The sequence below is a fragment of the Gymnodraco acuticeps genome, unplaced genomic scaffold (genome assembly GCF_902827175.1).
Source record: "Gymnodraco acuticeps unplaced genomic scaffold, fGymAcu1.1, whole genome shotgun sequence".
Classification (NCBI taxonomy): domain Eukaryota; kingdom Metazoa; phylum Chordata; class Actinopteri; order Perciformes; family Bathydraconidae; genus Gymnodraco; species Gymnodraco acuticeps.
Window position 1 is genome coordinate 822,791 of NW_022990316.1, and position 19,224 is coordinate 842,014.

General features: G+C 43.5%; 3 protein-coding genes across 4 annotated transcripts; 1 reads left to right on the top strand and 2 right to left on the bottom strand.

Moving 5' to 3' along the window:
- Window positions 1-2,582: 2,582 nt before the first annotated feature.
- On the bottom strand, window positions 2,583-6,540 carry psmd8 (proteasome 26S subunit, non-ATPase 8). Its single transcript, XM_034223043.1, has 7 exons — window positions 6,252-6,540; window positions 5,282-5,354; window positions 5,047-5,149; window positions 4,784-4,949; window positions 4,045-4,145; window positions 3,531-3,642; window positions 2,583-3,275 (listed from the first exon to the last, which is right to left on the bottom strand). The coding sequence occupies exons 1-7, from the start codon at window positions 6,429-6,431 to the stop codon at window positions 3,138-3,140; spliced, it is 873 nt and encodes a 290-aa protein (XP_034078934.1). The 5' UTR covers window positions 6,432-6,540; the 3' UTR covers window positions 2,583-3,137.
- nup88 (nucleoporin 88) lies at window positions 6,365-9,038 on the top strand. The gene is given in 2 exon segments (XM_034223024.1): window positions 6,365-7,895; window positions 7,897-9,038. Coding segments are annotated over 2 exon segments (2,217 nt in total). The 5' UTR covers window positions 6,365-6,401; the 3' UTR covers window positions 8,620-9,038.
- Window positions 9,039-11,212: 2,174 nt separating this feature from the next.
- Window positions 11,213-18,791, bottom strand: ehd2b (EH-domain containing 2b). 2 transcript variants are annotated; one of them, XM_034223029.1, is made up of 7 exons: window positions 18,368-18,791; window positions 16,950-17,396; window positions 16,679-16,855; window positions 15,593-15,708; window positions 13,433-13,845; window positions 13,180-13,344; window positions 11,213-12,561 (listed from the first exon to the last, which is right to left on the bottom strand). In XM_034223029.1, the coding sequence occupies exons 2-7, from the start codon at window positions 17,168-17,170 to the stop codon at window positions 12,010-12,012; spliced, it is 1,644 nt and encodes a 547-aa protein (XP_034078920.1). In that variant the 5' UTR covers window positions 17,171-17,396; window positions 18,368-18,791; the 3' UTR covers window positions 11,213-12,009. The 2 variants fall into 2 exon arrangements, with proteins under 2 accessions (XP_034078920.1, XP_034078921.1); XM_034223030.1 differs by having other exon boundaries at window positions 15,611-15,708; window positions 18,368-18,781.
- Window positions 18,792-19,224: the final 433 nt, after the last annotated feature.

The following is a 19,224-nucleotide window of genomic DNA, read 5'->3' on the forward strand; positions in this document are numbered from 1 at the left end:
CCTTTAAAATGTAGTGGAGTAGAAGTATGAAGTAATAAATGGAAATACTCAAGTAAAGTACAAATATGTCCAAAAAGTACTCAAGTACAGTACTTGAGTAAATGTACTTTACTACTTTACTTTCCACAACAGGATTTATGGTAAATACATTTTTATTAAATTTAAGGTAAATCCAAAATCAAGACAGTATTGTTTTTCTATTAAAAAAACAACAGAAACATATGGAATTATTTTTGTAACAGCTGGACACTGTAGTTTAAAACTAGTACTACTTTAACCAAAATAAGCAGCAGTGGCTGTAGTATGTTGCAATACATGACATGTGGCTGATATGTATAAACAAATTCAAAATGGAGATCTGTGGCAGACAAATATCAAGCTTTTGACCGACCGCACTTGGTAGTAGGATCAGTTCAAATGTGTTTTCTAGTTTTCGTAAACTTTGCGGACAATAAAAGTGAATATCTCCAGACGTGACTTTTGAGTATTCTGATAAAATCACTTCTTCTTTTTTGCAGCAAGGTCAAATGAACAGTATGGGTATTTTTAAGTCAAAAGAGATGAGACAAAGTGAAAAACATCCATGCAATAAGGCCATACAAAAGGAGACCTCAAAAGAAGAAGCTGCCAAAGAGGAGAATGATTTATCTGGAGACCTCAGCAGCTCTGCCAACAGCAGTCAAGTCCCTTCTCAACTTCATCAGATGGATCCCAGCCGTGGAGCTGAAGCAATGCTCTCATGGATGCAACAATTTCCTGCTTATGCTCTTCCACACGGAGAACAAAGCACCCACAAGGCTAAGAACATTTCACAGGATGCTGACCCAGTCAAATATATCCCATTTATTTCCAAAGCTGACCCAGTGACTCAACAACACACATCGCTTGCAGAACCTAAGGATAGTAAGACCAATGCTCTGAATTGGATAGAGGCTTTGAAGAAAGGCCAAGCACTGCGACTTGGTCTCCTCTGTACATTATGCCCGCAGCAGTCACGACCTTCAGAATCACAAGTGAAACAGACAAAACCTGTGCAGCACCGGGGAAACAGACCGGTGGTGTTTGGAGAAACTCACCATAATGAATGTACAGCGAAGGAAATCACAGCGGTTCCACTACACACAGCACCGGCCTCATCCCAAGTGACGCCACCTATGGAATGGAGGTGAGTTGACTTCATGTTATGCATTCATAAATGGTATATTATAAACATTACACACTAATGTTGTATACAAAACAATAACATGATGACATTGGCTAAGTAAACCTGACATATTCAGTGTAGTCCTGAACTATTTGCACTGCTATTGGTAACTTATGAACTTGTATCTCCCCTTACCAGCTTTGGGAGTAAAGAGCCAACAGATATACCGCTTCAAGTTCCGGACGCTAAAAAGCCAGAACCTGTGCAGCGTGTATACAAGAGGGTGGTCAGACGTTTACTTACAGCTGACCTACAAAGCAAAACAGCAGTGGCACAAACCGAAACAGAGATCAGCCAATCAGCAGCTCAAAAGTCCAGTTTATTTGGCTCTCGTGTGAACACAGGAAGCTCCGAGTTACAATGCCCTGCAACAGGACAAAAGCAAGCAGAAGCTCAGGTCGACACAAAGGAAAAAGAAGCAAACTCCAAAAGTGTCACCGAAGAAGAAGAAGAAGAGGACCTCAAGTATCGCTTAGGTGTGAATTCAGAAAGGAGTCGTGCCGCTGTTGCCAAAATGCGGCTAAGAAGGAAGCTAGTTAAGAAAAAAGAGCTAGATGGTGTTAGATGCAACCAGAAAGCAGCTGGACCGGCTGTCAATCCGCTGCAGGAGAGTTCACAGCAGCAGGCCGCCAAGACACACAATCAAAAACCAAACCCCAACAGAAACACTTTAATACAAAATAAAAAAACGAACGCACAAGCGTTGAAGGTCCCAGGAGTTGAAGGGACAGCTGCCACTCATAACCCCACAACTGCAGCTCCAGAGACAAGCACCGGACTCCAGCAGGAACCTCAAGATCCTGCTGTTAAGCCAAAGACAAGAAGCAAAGCAGTAAAAAACATGAAACGCAATCATACAGGAAAGGTCCCTGAGAAAGAAAAGCATGGGGATACAAAAGGAGATGTGAATGGGGAGAATGAACAGGTTCAAACCGAAGAACAGAAAGCAGCCATCCCCTCTGAAGCAGCTCCTGGGTCAGTTCGTACTGGAGGTCGATGGCCCCCGTTTACAGTGAATCAGTCCTGCTCCCACAAGGTTTGCCATCAAATGTCCAGAAGTGGTGAGCTACAATTTAAGCTATAGTTTGTCAGCGTCAATTTGAAATCTCATTAACTTCCTTTTTGATGTTAATCACAATTTCAAGAACAGAAAATAACCTCAAACTATACTTCCACAGGTATTATGAATGCCCAAACCACCTGTGTGAGCCTCCTTGGATCACCACAGTGAGACTCGCAGCTTGAATAGCACTGAGACAAACAGTACTGAGTAGGATGAAGATTCCTGACATTTAAAATATGTCACCTTAACCAGCATTTTAATAAGGAAGACTTGAAGTGTAAAAAATATAAATAAAACACGCAGTATTTCAGAAAGTTTATTTTCGGAATCGTTTATTGCAGAGAAAGATTTGCATTGTAATATCAACTGGATTACAAACCATGTAGGGAGGAACGGGCTTTACCATTTAGAAAACACTCCAACTGCAATGGCGATTCTGTTAGTTGCCAGGATACAAGGCAAGGGCAACACATATCCGTGAGCTCTACTAAGGAAAAACTTTGTATACCAAAAAAAAGTTGGCTTAAATTTATGGGAACATTTTTTGTTCTGTAATAGAGTCCCAGAGGTGACCAGTTTGGAATAACCCAATAAAAGCTCTGTTTTAATGTAACGGAAGATGTGTAGCAATACACCTGTGATCCTTTCTGTTTCCCCATATTTAAAAAAGAACCTCAAGACAGGATGAGCTGCTGATAACTCAAATACAACAAAAACATTTTTTTAAGGAGTATGGGCAACAAATCTACCCCCCCATGAAGTCTTATCCCTCAGGGAAACTGCGTTTGAGCATTTGACTGGGTGTACTGGATCAGCGGCTTGTGTTTCTGAGTGTGTTTGTACATGTCTGAGTGTGTTCCTGGGGGCGGATTACACAATCATTTCCAGCTGTCGTGCGTATTCGATGACCTGTTGTGCCAGCTCTGTGGAGGGGATGGTCACCTCCTCTGTCCGCTGCTGCTGGCTGCTGAACGAGTAGTAGCCGTCTGCGCTCAAACTCCATCCCCTCTGAAAAGACAAGGAACAATCAGTTTGGGCTGTTTGGTCATTTCATTCTTTGGAAGCAAGACTCTAGGAGGGAATTGTGTTTCAATTTGAGGAATGAAATGACCAAGAAATCTACTTTTTACATGATGTGTGTCTTGGTGTGTTTAAGGTGCCAGCCCACGTTTAGCCTCTTTATTAAGTCATCTTGTCCTTTTTGTATACAACCTTAAATCCGACATATGGTTTAAGTTCATTCCCAAATGAAATGTTACACACCTTCTTGGCATAGTCTGTCATCTTTTTCGGGGAGCTGAAGAAAAGCACACGCGTGGCTTCGTTGAACTGGATCTGCTCGTATGCTTTCTCTATGCAACCTGCGATCTCATCACTGGAATAAATCAATAGATCAGCGTTTTAGTTGAACACACATTTAAAAGACATTGTCATGCATTTCAATTGTCACACAATTGTAATATGTTTTGTGTTGAGTAACCTAGTAAGATAGCATAAATGATAGATCTTTGATGTTGGTGTACAGCTTAAGATATCACAAATGTAGATGTTTTTGCAGACCCTTACTATGCTAAACCTTTTTAATGATAACGTATGCCACTTTTTTCACAGCCATGGTAACATTTCTAAACCAATACATCATTAGGACCTGAACCGAAATATACAACTTCATTTTACAGCAAAACCAACAGATATGGTCCTAAATCAAGTGTTTAGGACTACATCATTGAAAAGGTGTAGAAAGTATGACAGGCTGGATTACCATATTGATGCTTACCGAATTGTGTCGAGCAGAATGTCTATAAAAAAGGTGTAGCTCTCTGCAGGGATATTGCCTTTGGCTAGAAAGACCTTGTTGTAGCTTCCTTCCATCAAGTACTGAGAAGGTCAGAGGAGGATAACAGAGGGGTTAACATGAAGGTTATTATTGAGACAAGCTTCATATTATATGTGATTAGTTTGAGTTCATAATGTGTGAGTGCAACAATCACAGTTATCAAATCAATGTGCCTCAGGCCAAAATTAAACTGTAAGAAATCTATGTCTACGATAAGTTTTGGCCAATCATTTTTGAAAGGCACGAAGTAAGCATGTCTGCAGGTAGCAGTCAAACCTAGCCAGCCAAAAGTAAACATGGCGTAATTTTTGGTCTAATGTAATATGACAATGTTGTATTTCCTACTATAACAGACTGACAGTGTTGAGGAGACAATAATAATAATACATTACATTTATAAAGCGCTTTTCCTGGTGCTCAAAGCGCTTATGCAACAATGACTACAGGAGTGAATAAACTTAATTTGAGGGTACAACTGAACCAAAACACAGCCGTTATCCTGTCAATTAACCTACGTGTGTTCCTTCCTAATTGAATGGACAACCCACAAACAATAATGTAAAAAATATTGATTTGAGGGTACAAGATTACTGATTGTAGCAGAAATGATAAAATGTCAGCCTGAACACCGAGTCAGGGCAGAACAACAAAGCGATGTCCTAGGAGTAAATTGCAGCACCTGCTCTAGGGACACCGGGTGTCTGATGTATACGTTGGTCTGAATGTCTCGAGCGCTCAGTCTCTCAAGTTCTGTGTGAAACTCAGACACGCGGTTCTGTGAGAGCAGGAAGAGCAGGTTCAGTCCCAGTAACTGGTGCATGTAGGCAGCCTCGGGCAGTTCCTCCCTTAATGAAAAAAGTAGAAGAAGAGAACATTTAGAGAAAAAACGCCATTTGTACAATGTAGCAACGTACCAATTAAAAAAAGGAAAAGTGACATTACTTGTAATCAAAGTAGTAACATTTGAGCTGGGCCATGTATCTCTCGAAGGATGGGATGTCCTTCTTGAGGATGCTCCACAAGGCTCCGATTTCAAGGACATCACCTGAAAGACACACACAAATATTCCTCTATTATTAGGTAGATCTCCTCATGAACTGGTTTAGTACTATGACAAAAAGTCATTCTTGAGTAATATCAAATGTTGTCTGTCCGCTTGTTTGTCATCAATACTCACGAGCTAAAATGAGCTGCTGCTTGGTGAGCGCAGACCCAGTGGTAGGTAAGAAGTTCAGTTCCAGTAATGAAACCTGTAAAAAAAGAAGTTTGGTGTCATTTTGTACTCAAGGTCAAACATATCATGGACTCGGTCTTAATCAAATTGTTTATAATAGTTTCGGATCATGTCATTAACCTTTCATTATTGGCAACTAAATATAATTATTAAGATATAATATTAGAAAATAGGCTACCCAGCGGTATGTATACATTGTTAGAATTAGCCCCAACATAAGGGCATCACTAATTATAATCGAGGAAAATAATCCATATGATTCTGAAATAAGCCATTCTTTATAATGAGTAATTTTACTTTTGACACACAAGGTATATTTTGAGGCTTATAGTTGTGTACTTTTACGTAAGAGTTTAAAGCAGGACCTTTTAATACACTTAAAATAAATAGCTTTTAACCAAAATATCAATACTTTCTATATGTGTTTTCCCTACAGCTAACTTACACATCTAAATTAATACAATTTCAACCGAGGAGTTGCAACTTAACTTTTAACAAGAAAAAGCAACCGATAAAATAAACAATGCGTAATTTCGTCCTAAATGTATTTTTGTTCAAATGTTTATTTTGGATGGAACTACTTTGACAATGAATCAGCCAACACTAGGTTTGCGTTAGCAACACACACCGTTTCCTGACTCTGGAAACCGAATAATATTGTATTGCCATATCAGCCAAACACTAACATATAGTTACGAAATAGAAACGCAGTGTGTTCACCACACAGACAATATAACTATGTGTGTCTATAGCTAACATAATAGAAAACTCAAAAACAACGTCAGCCTAGCTAGCCCAGGTTAGCAAACTTAGCTACATATGCTAACAACGCCGACGCTTCAAAATAAGCTGTGTTCCTCATTTGACTCATAGAAACAGACTTAAAAACAGACAAACATATGTGCGACTTTACCTTGAGTTTGGTCAGAAGATCTCCACATTTACTCAGGCTGGGGTTCTTCTTATTCCACTCTGCTTTTAGATGATCATATAGCCCTGCAGTCTCTTTCAGCGCCATGGTGATTCTGCAAAATGTACGACACCGGCCGCCGTAATACGTTAAATGACTGTCGTGAATCACTCTTGTTGCCATGGACTTTTTTTCCGTTACAGACGGCAGATCAAGATGGCGGCTTTCGGCACTGAGCGGTGGTTGAGTGAGCTACCAAACCATGCTATTTTCCAAAAAATAAGGGGGAAGTTGGATTCAGATCCTTTCTCAAATGAAAGAGGGATAGCTAAAAACCTGACATTTTGTTTGGGTGGGGACTTGTTCGTGTGGGACGACATAGACCGCGTGTTTTACACCACCAACTTGCGACAGCTGAACACGGATGAGGGACGCGGCAGCGGGAACCACCAGTCCCTGCTGTGCATCAACCCTCCTCTCTTTGACCTGTGCCAGGTGCTAGTCAGTCCTACTCAGCACCACGTGGCGCTCATTGGGCAGCGAGGGGTCTCGGTGCTGGAGCTCCCTCAGCGGTGGGGCAAGAGGTCCGAGTTTGAGGGGGGGCGGAGCGAAGTTAACTGCAAAACCATCCCGGTGGCGGAGCGCTTCTTCACCAGCTCCGCGTCGGTGAGTCTGCGGCAGGCGGCGTGGTACCCTAGCGAGGCCGACGAGCCCCACCTGGTGCTGCTCACATCCGACAACGCCATCCGGTTTTACGGCTTGAAGTCGCCCCAGACTCCAACCAAAGTCCTGTCAGTGTCGCAGTCTGAAGATGACAGCGCCAGCCACCGTCCCGTCCGCTCCTACGCAGCATCTCTCGGCGAGATAGCTGTGGCGTTTGACTTCGGGCCGATTTCATCTCCCCTTCGGCATTCACATGGCTCAAAAGACCAGCTGGTCTACCCTCTCTACATCCTCTATGAAAATGGGGAGACCTATGTGAGCTACACGAGCCAGGTAAACGGTTTGAGTCTAACTAAACCTGCTGGACCCCTCCCCATGTACCCCGCAGCAGAGGATAACTATGGCTATGATGCGTGTGCCATCCTCTGCCTGCCATGTGTGCCCAGCATCCTGGTCATTGCCACAGAAACGGGCACGCTGTACCACTGTGTGGTGCTGGAGTCTGAAGAAGAGGAGGAGGCGGGGGCGGTGGAGAAGTGGATCCGAGGCCCGGGTGCTGTCCCGGCTCTCTACGTGTTTGAGTGTGTTGAGTTGGAGCTCACCCTCAAAGTAGCCACAGCAGAAGATGAGGAGCCCCAGGAGTTGGATTTCACCTGTCCTATCAGACTGCACAGAGACCCCCTATGCCAGCACAGGTACCACTGCACCCATGAAGCAGGAGTGCACAGTGTGGGGCTAATCTGGGTCAACAAGCTGCAGAACTTCCTTCGTTCGGGCGAGGAGGATAAGGATAGTCTGCAGGAGCTGGCTGCTGAGAAGCGCTGTATTGTGGAGCACATTCTTTGTACCAGACCCCTCCAGACCAGTCAGTCGTCTCCAGTTCTCGGCTTTTTGATTGTGTCCGACCTCTCCTTGGGCGCCACCATGATCTGCATCACCAGCACCTACGAGTGCATCCTGTTGCCCCTGTTGAGCTCCATTCGCCCCCCCCCCCCCCCCCCTGCTCTGTTCACACCCAGGCCCAGGCTCTGGTAGCTCCCCTCTGCGCGGGCTGGCCAACGACTCCTTCGAGCAGCACATCCGCAACATCCTGGCTCGTAGCTCCACCAATCCTCTCGTTCTCAAGGCCGGGGACAAGGAGACGTCACCGCCGCCTCCAGAGTGCCTGCAGCTTCTCAGCAGGGCCACGCAGGTCTTCCGCGAGGAGTACATTCTCAAGCAGGACATGGCCCGGGAAGAGCTGCAGAGGAGGGTGAAACTCCTGACAAGCCAGAAGAACAAGCAGCTGGATGAGATGACTCTGTGCAGGGAGGAGAGGAAGAGTCTGAGGGAGGCGGCGGAGAGGTTGGCGGACAAGTACGAGGACGCCAAGTATCGACAGGAGACCATCATGAACAGGGTTAAGAAAGTGCTGGGCAGCCTGCAAAGCCAGCTGCCCATACTGTCAAACAGCGAGAAGGAAATGAAGAAGGAGCTAAGGACCATCGGCGATCAACTGAAGCACCTGGACAACTGCATCAAACAGGTGAACATGAAGATGGAGTACCAGAAGAGACAGGTGGACAAAGACGTGCCGGCGGACAGGACGACGGTCTCGCTCAACGCCCAGCAGAAGAAGGTGGTTCAGGACGTCCTCAGAGAACAGGGACAGCAAATTGGTGACATGATGAAACAAATGAAAGACATCAAAAGCCATTTTAGTTTCTAAGCGCTACAGAAAAATATGTATTGCTAACGAATGGGGAAAATAAGTCAAATGCTTGTTCATCTACTAAAAATGAAATTGGCTTTTTTGTGACATTAGAAGCTGCTTTTGTCATGAGTGAATGTGCCATGTGTGGAATGGGTATTTGAATTGAAATATATTTTATATACGCTCATATAACTTTACCTTTGATACTACATGTTGTTTGTCTCTTATTAGGGATGTGATAAGTTTGCCTTAATGTCTTAAATAAGATAGTCATATTTCTAACGTCAATGTTTCATAATGTTAAGGTTCAAGTCGGTTGTTTAGAGCAGAAAATGTCATTCAGACAAGAAAATGGGAAATATTTTTTGAACTATTGAGCATATTTTGATTCCTTTTTGGATTAATAATAAAAAATAAAAGTTGTCTGTACCATCTTTAGTCATTTGTAACACATTATATCAGTTAAATGAAATTGTACAAGTTAAAGACATGATTCTAAAAAGATGGGTAAAATATAGGTTCACATTTGAGGTCTATTCCTCTACAATTCTCACTATGTAAATTGGAAGTAATTTGTTGCTGTAATGAATCCTCAGACATAAATCCCTTTTTAAATGCAACTCTTAGTCCAGTTGTGGGTATTATAAATGAGTTCCTACATTTCAGTTCAAACCAAATCTTTAAGTTGAAAGAAACAAAACTCAACAAGAAAATAAATGGCACAATTTGGTCAACAATCCACAGCATTGATGTCTTTACAGGCTGCATGGACAAGAGGAACAGTTAACAGTGATTCATAAAGCAAACTTGGGGGGAAATGTGAAAGTAAATATAATTTAGTGCCAATCTGGGGGTAGTCAAGGCCTTATGGGGGTTGCGAGGCCTTCTTGATTTTACTGTTAGAAAAACTGTAAGACAACCAAAACCAATGTAAATATTTTAAAAGTTTTGTCCATTAAGATGTAAGATGGTGCAGACCTGAACGTTATCTATATTCCCTCTGATAAACATCTCTGTCTGGCATTGCGAAAGTAATCATATACCACATAAGAGGGAATAACACAACAGCCAGTAAGAAGCATACAAATAAGTATGTCTGACAATTTAAACTAAATATAAAAAAAACAGAACATTTTGTATTCATTAAAGGAAAATCATGAAATCATCTGATAACAAATCCACCACATGGTTTCTTTTACATGCAGATATTATTGGCACAATTTGGCTTAACTACACAGATTATCATTTTTCTCCACTATTAAGTTCTGCCTTGAATACAATATGAAACGTTGTAGCTTCTCCTAAAAATATGTAACATCAAGTCAGTGGTCAGTCAGTTTACTCATTGATAAAAAAGGGGGCCGTGATCCAGTGCACTTCAGTCTGCCCTCTACAGTTGTTCACGGCTGTGCACAGTTCCAGTGTACGGCTGTCAGGAATCCACCAGGTGTCAGCCCTCTCCAGAGCTGGTGACCTTGTTTTTTTAACAGACCGGTTTGCTAGTGAGGAATTCCCCACGTAAACACTGACGTATAGAGGAGACCCCGGTTTCGTTGAGCAAGCTCCATTGTTGGGGACTCCTGATGTTGGTGGGGGCTCTGAGCTGCAGCTGCAAGCCTCACCCCATTGCTGTTGCAGCTTCATTTGAGTAAACAAGTTCGATATGGTTTATGACTCAGCACAAGCACATTTTCTAACAGGCAGACATTGTTTGAACTGCTATGAGGATTTTCTGACTCTTGAAAATACACAAGGAACAATCCCAAGTTCTTATCTAGTCAAACATCGACGTCGATAAGAACATCTCTGTTGAATTGTGTCACCTCACTTGACTTATTTCCACCCATCACCTCCCTCTGCCTCTCTCACACACCCCCAAACACACAGGAGAGGGTGTGGTGCGCCGCAGGTCTAGCTGAGGAATTCTCCTAATAGGGGGATGTTGTTAAAGTCTTTCATAAAGGTACAGTGTCTAGATCCTGTGTATGAGCCTGAGGAAACTTAGCGGACCCTAGGAAAGGAGATATTAATAACTCTTTGGCCAACCCACCACATTCTTCACATGTGAGTCACTGAGCCAGAGAGCAGCGAGGAAAGGGCTGCCTCTGGTTCTCATTTGTGTTTCTTTCCATGGAGGAGTAGAACAGGGAGGCAGGGAGTCCACCCCTTCTTCTTCTTCTTCGAACCTTGAAAGCCTCATGTGAAACACATATTTGTGTTTATACCGCATAGTGCACTACATCTGAAGACATTCACAGGGAGGCTACTGAGGGAGTGAATATGGTATTCAACAGGGATGATGTATTTAAACATGTGTGTTTTAAAGAGAGAAAAAAGCTTCAGATGGAGGGAATACGAGAGGGGGAGAGCCTCGGAAAATGGTGGTATGAGGACTTGGCAGTGGAGAGTGTGACTCACTGTTTATCTGGCCGTCACTGAGAGACCAAATAGAAATGAAATCTTGTTAAAAGAGTGCAAAACTTAACCACTAACTCTGTATCGCATAGTTGTGCTTAATTGTAGGCATTTGTAATGACTCACTTTCTACTAACTCTTTCAAGCTTGGTCTATTTCTTTGATGCACAAAAGGGTCGCCATAGAGACAAAACACAGTCAAGGTTTTTTTTATTCGGTTACAATAACGTTAACATAAGAACCGTTGGTGGAGCTGTGTACAGTAGTCAGAAAATATATCAATAATCCAAAGTTTATCTCAGCGTGTCATGTTCTTTTATCAAAACCGAGGTCTGCACATACAAAACAGCAACAATTACAAAAATAATATATAAAGTTTATGCACAAAATGGTGGCATGTAAAGCAGGAAAAGTGAAAAGCATTCAGGTTATTCATAGACGTGTTTGAGTTAAAAATGCTATAAACAAATCACAGGAGCAATATAAGTCTTTGTAAAAACAGTTCCCCTCATCAGATATACCAGGCATGAAGAATAAATGGCATAATCTTAGGAATTATTACCAAGATAACACTGAGCCACTCAAATCTAGTCGACGCAGGAATGTTACATTTAAAGGATACTTTACAGAACGTTTGAGCTCTGAATGCTGCCAAATATATGCTCAACACAGCTCACTTAGAGGCCGACTTCTGCTCTGCAAACAGAAGTAGATATATTTTAAAAGCTCATGATAAAAAGGCAACTTAAGGGAAGAAGAAGCACCCAGACCCGTGTGACTTCTTAATACACAATCTTCTGCAGTTAGCCCTCAGTCTCAAAGGATTGACTCACACTTGAATACAGTATGTTCCATTGTGCAAGACCCAAATCAGAGGAAAAGTTGAACAACTTACATACAAACATTTTTGACTTGGGTCTGGGGGGGAAATAAGAGCAAAAACAAACAGTAGCACAGCGAATAGAGAAGAGTCTCTCTCAGCTCCGGGTTCTATATATCAGAACCCTTCTGCCTGCGTTTGGAAGGGGGGATGAGGCGTTGGGGCAGCTCGGGGGGCAGACCGTGGCCCTCCAGCTTGACCTCAATCAGGTGGCTGGCCAGGGCGAACTCTTCATCATCCAGCATGCCGTCGTGGTCCACGTCCGACAGCTTCCAGATGCGACCCAGCACCGAGTTGGGCAGGCGGGAGCTCTCCATCCAGTCCTTGGCCTTGTTGCCGCTCAGTTTCCCCTCGTTGGGAGCGAGGTTGTAGAAGATTTCATCATATTTGGGCTTATCTTTGGTCACCACCCAGTCTTCCTCCTCGCCGCCGCCGCCCTCTCCGTTCTCCATGGCGAAGGGGTCGCCCTCTCCGAAGGGTCCAGCGCGGTTCCCGATGAAGGCTCCACCCTGAACGCCGAGCTGGTCGCCTGCTTCCAGCTCCTCCTGCCGCAGGAGGGGCATCAGTTTGGCTATGTCGGAGGAGAGAAGCTCATCCAAGGCTGTCATCAGGTTGGGCTTCAAGGATTTGAACTTTCTGAAATCATGGACCATCAGTTGCTCCTTCAAAAGGGGAATGATAAAGATGTAAGGCAAGGGATTTCAAATTGGATTAAAAGCAACTAAGTAGTTAAAGGTTACCTATTATGCAAAATCAACTTTTCATGTCTTTTACACATAAACATGTGTCCCCTCTGCGTTAAGAGATTCTGAACATTTCAGGAAAAAAGATTCGCTCCCTTTTAGTCCTAATCCATTTATATAAAAACCTGTCTGAAAATGAGCGGATCAGATTTTGGCCACTTTGTGATGTTGGCTTGTGTAACCATTAGCCAATCACCAACCAAGCTAACACCCCCCACCTTATCACCTAAATCTCCTCCTAGAGCAACATTGTGTTTTTTTTTTAACCAAATCTCTCTCAGAGGGGCGTGGGGAGTGGCTCCTTATTTTCATCTAAAGTAACAGGCAGAGAATCAGCACTTTTGAAACAGGGCTGAAACAGAGGGGGTTATGGGATGCTACAATGGGTGATCTGTTCGGTATTTCGAGCCAAACACTCCAGAGACATGTTTTGTATATATCTGAGATCTATAATATATTGATGAAAAACAGTATCATAGGGGACCTTTAAAGCAAAGTCTTCATTTGGTCGTACAGATGTGCCCAGTAGAGACTAACCTGCATTTTAGTACAATCTGGAAAGTCTCCCGCAGAAATGTTGTGCTGCAGCTGGATCTTGGAGAAAATCACTGGCAGTTGGTAGATCAGATTTTTCTTCTTATTGTCCTTCCTGAAGACGGAGGGCATCTCCTGCTTCAGGTAGCTGATGATGTGGGCATGGACCTGGGATTAAGAAAAAACACAAGATTGGAACACCCCTAACAAGTCAGTAATCATGTAGCAAACACGTTGACAAGCCAACAAAACTCACCCGGACCAGACGTGCCCTCTTCACCAGGTCATTGAGCTTGCGTAAGGCTGCGTTGCGAGGAAGGTTCTGGATGTCGTTGAACAGATCCTCCTCTTCCAGCTCAAACAGCTTCCTGTTGTCCGTCACCATCAGCGGCTCTGACCAGAAGGAGCCAATGTAGACTCGCAGAACCTCAGGGGTCCCGAACACCTTCCCCAGGGACCACATGAGAGCACCGTACACTCTCATCAGCTGCTGGGTGCCCACCATGTCGGCTTTGTTGAGAACCACGCGCAGCTTGTCCTCGTTGCCCTTCAGGGCCCCGATGGCCTCGGAGAACTCGTCAGAGATCTCCAGTTTATGGGCGTCAAAGAGCAGGATGATGCGGTCGACGCGCTCCGCGAACCAGCGCAGCACGGCTGGGAAGTCATAGCCTGTTCAGATAGACAATTATTTAATAACTTAAATATTTGGGAACCTACGTGGTATGAGCTGAACAAAAAAAGAACAGGAGAGGGAAGAAGGTCCACTCAGACACCAACCCTTCACACCTCCTATCTGTATGTGCAGACACCAGGGCGTCAGTGTATGCAACATACCACGATTTAAAAATAATGATTTGGCTTTTAACATGGAGAAATCTTTAAAAGTCCAGTGTTGGCAAGTTACTAAGAACTTTACTCAAGCAAGTATAATTTTTAGAGCTACCCATACTTTACTTGTTGTTCCATTTATTTGCAGCTACTAATTAACTTACATATTCAGATTTTGAATACAAAAGTAATCCTGAATTCTGAAATGGCCCATTCTGGATATGTACCTCTGAATTGTTCCTATATTTGAATGCTTTTGGTCTTTTATTTTAGTAAGATTCTGAATACAGGACTTTCACTTGTAATGGTGTTTACCTTAACATTGGTTTTGCTACTTTTGCTAAATTAAAATACATTATTCTATAACCACTCTAAAAGTGTATCGCAACCAATTTTCATATTTTTGAGTTATGAATACAATCAAACTAAAAGGGTCAGTTCACCCAAATTACAAAAATGCATATTTTCTCACTTACCTCCTATGGTATAGCCATTTTTGGTTTTTATGGTGTTAAGTTATCCATCTCTGAGTTTTCGCTCAATGTGACTACTGTTTGTGGTGCTCAGAACAGTATCATCTTTGTCCCAGTGACCCTGAATAACCCACAATCTTCACTGTGATAAGTTATTGTTGGAACTCCTCCTGCTTACCAAACAAATAGTTTGGATTATTCAGAGAAACTCCAACTGATTTTTTTATTTTGCAGAGCTGTGAGCACCACAAGCAACATTCCATTCACCTCCATTGTCCTTAAAGGGGCCCTCTGATGCTCATGTTCAGGTTCATATTTATGTTTTATCTGTACGGTGACATGTTTCCATGCTTTATACTTATTATTTGTTTCATACTGCCTGTGCTGCAGCACCTCTTTTCACCCTCTGTCTGAAACCAGAGCCAAGTCTGCTCTGATTGGTTAGCTGGCCGGCTCTGTTGACTGGTCAACTCTAAGAGATGTCCAGCCCCTTTGCCTATCACGTACATTGTGTTGGAGCGCTAGCCAATAGAAGAGCCAGTGTTACGTAGGGTTGTCACTATGTTACGGGAGTAGAAAGGACTACAATTGAGGCGTTTCAGGCAGGGGGGGAAGGAGTGTAGGAGAGACATTCTTTTACTTTATTTATTTTTTAAAAGCATAAAAGGGCCCCTTTAAGGTGGAAGCAGAAATCCCATAGATGTTCCTCAGCAGATAAAACAAAACACCAACAGTTATAAATAAGGAAATGTGTTTTTCACAATTTGGATGCACTGATCGTTGAAACTTGTTAGTTGCTCATGCAGATTGACTTGATATAAGTGGTTACTTAAAGCGTGGATGACTAGATGATGATGATGATGATGATGATTTCTCAACGGTACATTCCTGCAGATGTGCTGACAGAATATTTGTCTGTACCATCTCTGTTCCTGATTATGTTGTTTTGGCTGCTCGGCGTACTGCTAAGATGTTTCCTCGCCCTGCAGCCAAGAGTTATTGTGACAGAGTAAACTGGTCCCATGAGTTAGGTGAGGCGTGCCAAGGAGATGAGTTTATGAGCTGACGTTCAGGGAAGTGCGTCTCTGCAGGACCCCCATATCCCCTCTCCTCACCTTTGTAAGGCCCCTCACCTCGGCTCACTCTCTGCTTAGCACCGGACAGGATCCCTGGTGTGTCAATAATGCTGATACTCTCCAGGACCTGGTTGGGCATCTGCGCGCACTGGAACCTGTGTTACATTTTATCAGCAGACATAAACAACCAGAAGTTCAGAGGTCGGTTTTGTTTAGAGCAGAAGGATCGAATCTAAATCATGTGAAAAATGGTTAACTCTTATCAAAGAAGTCAACGTGATCTAAGTTGCAGATTGGAAGCAGCCCCCCCCCTCACCCCTCCCTGTGCAGACCATTGTGTTCAAGCAGGCCTCTCATTGCTGTGGGCTTCCTGAAGGAAAATGACCACCACTGCCAGAATCAAACAATAAGGCCCGCTAACGATGTTAGGCTTAGAACAACAACACCACTTCCTGCGGCTCATGGAACTAATGAGCCCACTGGTCCCAGAACGGGAAGTTAAAGCACAAGTGGAGACGCAAATACGTTCACAAACACGTTCACAAACACACCCTGCAGAGGGAGAGGGGGACTCCGGAAAACTGGCATCAGAGCTTTCACGTAAAAGAACCATCAATAGTACGACTGTATGCGTTTCATACAGCACTTAATTGTGAAACATGTGACTTCAATCTTGGAAAAAGACACAAATCTGGCAGCCCAGACGGTAAACAGAGTATTGGAAAGAACGTAAGCTTGCTCCTATAGGTTCCCTGGGCCTCACACAAACTGTTACTTCATTTATTTATCTTTGCCCCGAGGGGCTATGGAGCCCTCTGACCTCGACTCTGAACTTGCGTACATATCAGTTCCTGTCTGAGTACATTAGCTTTCATCACCCTCTCCAGTGATGTCGCTCCATTTCTCCGTTTTTCCACAAATAAGGAAAGTGCCTCCCTGCTCTAACATTTGGCACGAGGGCTTGAAATTCCATAAAGCCTAAAATCTTTCTGTTATCTTTCCTTCCGCGGGTTCTCTCACAGTCTATCCATTTCGTGCTGGTATCTATCTGGCTCCCTCAGTGGAAACATTACACAACACTGTGTGGAATAGACCAACAGTGTGAACAAACCCCCCCACTCTCACCTGTTGAGGAAGGTGTTTCCAAAAGGGTTGAGTTTGCGGAAAGGCTTGTTGGGGTCTACGATAAGGGCGTTCCCGGGGATGACGCCCTCCACCTCCCCGTGCATGACCGCAGTGAAGCAGTCGGTGGTGGGTTCAGGTCCCACCCTGCTCCCTGGGATATCCTGCTCCAGAAGATACCTGTCAATCACACATGTAACTTGTCATTATCAGTACTGGAAAACGAACGCACACACAATTTTAAAGTGTTTGATGCAGAGCCGTAACATCTTACTTGATGAAGGTTGTCTTTCCAGTGGAGTACTGGCCCACCACCAGCACCATGGGCTTATTATCGAAATCTGCATCCTCCAGACTGAGAGAGTGGAAGTCATGGAAACCATAGTACTCCTCCAGAGGCAGCAGCTTCTTACGATACAAGGACTTGAGGCCTTCCGTCACCGTGCGGATCACCTCAGGAGCCTTTTTCACATTTTTCCTCCCCCAGCGTGACATTTCGTTTATTGACTAACTAGATGATTCGTACAAAAATATGCGCAACTGTGTCCGTTGTCGTCTTTCCTGAACCTTGGAAAGAACTTCAGGTGCTTCCTGTATTTATGCGAACAGTGCTCACTTGGCCTTGAAACCTCCTCTGCACACGTCCAGAGGAACGATAGGGCTGATATGTCGTTTGAAGTCAGTATCTTCCCCTGTGGCCCACACCGATAACTTTGAGTGCCTGTAATGTGGACAGAAGAAAAGATGAATCCAGTCTTCTTTGCACCTGGTGATGTAAGTGTGCCACCGCCTGGAGCGAGGATCTGGAGGGAGCTTCAGCCCAACAGGAGTCTGCCAAGCATTGTCAGTGCATGCCTGGAAAAAGTTAGTGTTCAGGCTGGAAAACGTGGAAACCCAGCCCTGCGTCAGGATGTGCATAGGCCCACATCATTTTCTTCACAGTGAAATGAGTAAGACATTCCTTTTATCTCCCTGCGTATGGCTATGTTAAGGAAAAAAATCTCACAGGGAGGTCTATATAAGGAAACATTTAGGTCACTTTTTTTCCTTTTAGTCTATATAAACAGAGACACCGTGTTAGAAGCTGAAGGCACTACTTATTATCAGAAGCAAAGGTAAGACACGTGTCAGCAGACGTTCACTCATCTGTGGAGATCTTCTCCCTAATCCTAGTCAAAATAGGATAAAAAAAAGTAAGTGCCCAGAGGAGAATACAGTCCTGACATGTCACAAGACCAGTGTGGAAAAAACTTCTTGTCAAAATGGCGAACCCTGGAGATCATCAGGAGAGACATTGAAATGTGATTTGACCGCCATTACACACAAAAGAACTGAGTAAAAGTTGCTTTACAGAATTAAAGGCTTGGTTTAAGGGTCTGGGACCAATTTCTGAAGTTTAGGGATGGTGGAAAATGCCTTGTGGGTTTGGGCACCACAATTGCAACACAGTTTTGGAAATGTAACATGCAGCAGCAACAAGTATCAGGGGAGTCGTACTTCAACATCCTAATGGAGCAATGGAAAAAGTTGTTCAAAAAGTTTCCTATGTTACCAATTACGCAGCTAAGTTGTGATATTGCACTCAAATGCCACCACGACTAAGTTTCCACTACTGTACCACAATCTGGATGTATTGGAGTTTAAATAAAAGTGAATCATTAAAGTCATGTTATAAGAAAAAAAAGTATTTACCAAGTTTGTATGGAGACTTCTTCCAGCGTCTTGATCTCCCTCTGCAGTCTTGCCCTCTGGAGATTGGAAAATATTTAAGGAGACAAACACAGTCTTTTGCTGAGGAGCTGCTGCTACATGTATGGGTGTAGCTCTGACAGCGAATAGGAGCCCTCCGTGGAGCGTCAACGCAGCTAGATTACAGAGGAATCATTCTTCTCCTGGCTTTAATGTATTTCAGATGAGCTCCTGATCTGGCAAAGGTTCCTCACTCTGCGTGCTTTAGGAGCACAAGTCAGACAGTGAGACACACAATTTTCCTCTCTCCCCCTGCTTTGCTTCCACAAGTTTGAGTGCACCTCCTCTTGCAGGGATGCCTGGCAACACTGTGGGCAACACTAGGCTCGGGGCAGGGATGAGCAGAGCTGTGGTCAGAGGGGGTGGACCTGGAGGAGGGGGCTGTGAATACATTATTTGGGTGGAGTCTTTTTTTTTTTTTTTACAAAACATGACACAGCCTCGGTGTCCATATGCATACTTTGCCTGATAATCACAACCTGGTGCTGCACCTCTCTTAACTCCTTCATTCTCTTTTCCTAGTCGATCAACTGTAACATGTCATAAGTTTACAGATGTGATAGTTTTTCCTCTCATCAGCCTAACCCCTCTCGCTCCTCCCAAATTCTTTGAACCCTTTTCTTTTTGTCGCTGCTTTTAATTGAACTATTCATATCTTAAACTGCACTGTAACTTTTATCCATGTATTTTTTCTTTTAATGTTTATTTTATTGGCTTTTCTTTTTAATGACTGATTTTAAATGCCATTTTCTTAATGTCTTTCATTTTTTGTAAAGCACTTTGAATTGCCTTGTGTTGAA

Coding starts and splice junctions, on each gene's coding strand:
- psmd8 (XM_034223043.1), bottom strand. CDS start 6,431: ATGGCAACAAGAGTGATTCACGACAGTCATTTAACGTATTACGGCGGC. Junction 5,355..6,251: donor ATCTTCTGACCAAACTCAAG/GTAAAGTCGCAC, acceptor CTTTTTTTACAG/GTTTCATTACTGGAACTGAA. Junction 4,950..5,046: donor TGTTACTACTTTGATTACAA/GTAATGTCACTT, acceptor TTTTTCATTAAG/GGAGGAACTGCCCGAGGCTG.
- ehd2b (XM_034223029.1), bottom strand. CDS start 17,170: ATGTCACGCTGGGGGAGGAAAAATGTGAAAAAGGCTCCTGAGGTGATC. Junction 13,345..13,432: donor AGAGGGCACGTCTGGTCCGG/GTGAGTTTTGTT, acceptor TCTTAATCCCAG/GTCCATGCCCACATCATCAG. Junction 12,562..13,179: donor CAGATTGTACTAAAATGCAG/GTTAGTCTCTAC, acceptor CCCCTTTTGAAG/GAGCAACTGATGGTCCATGA.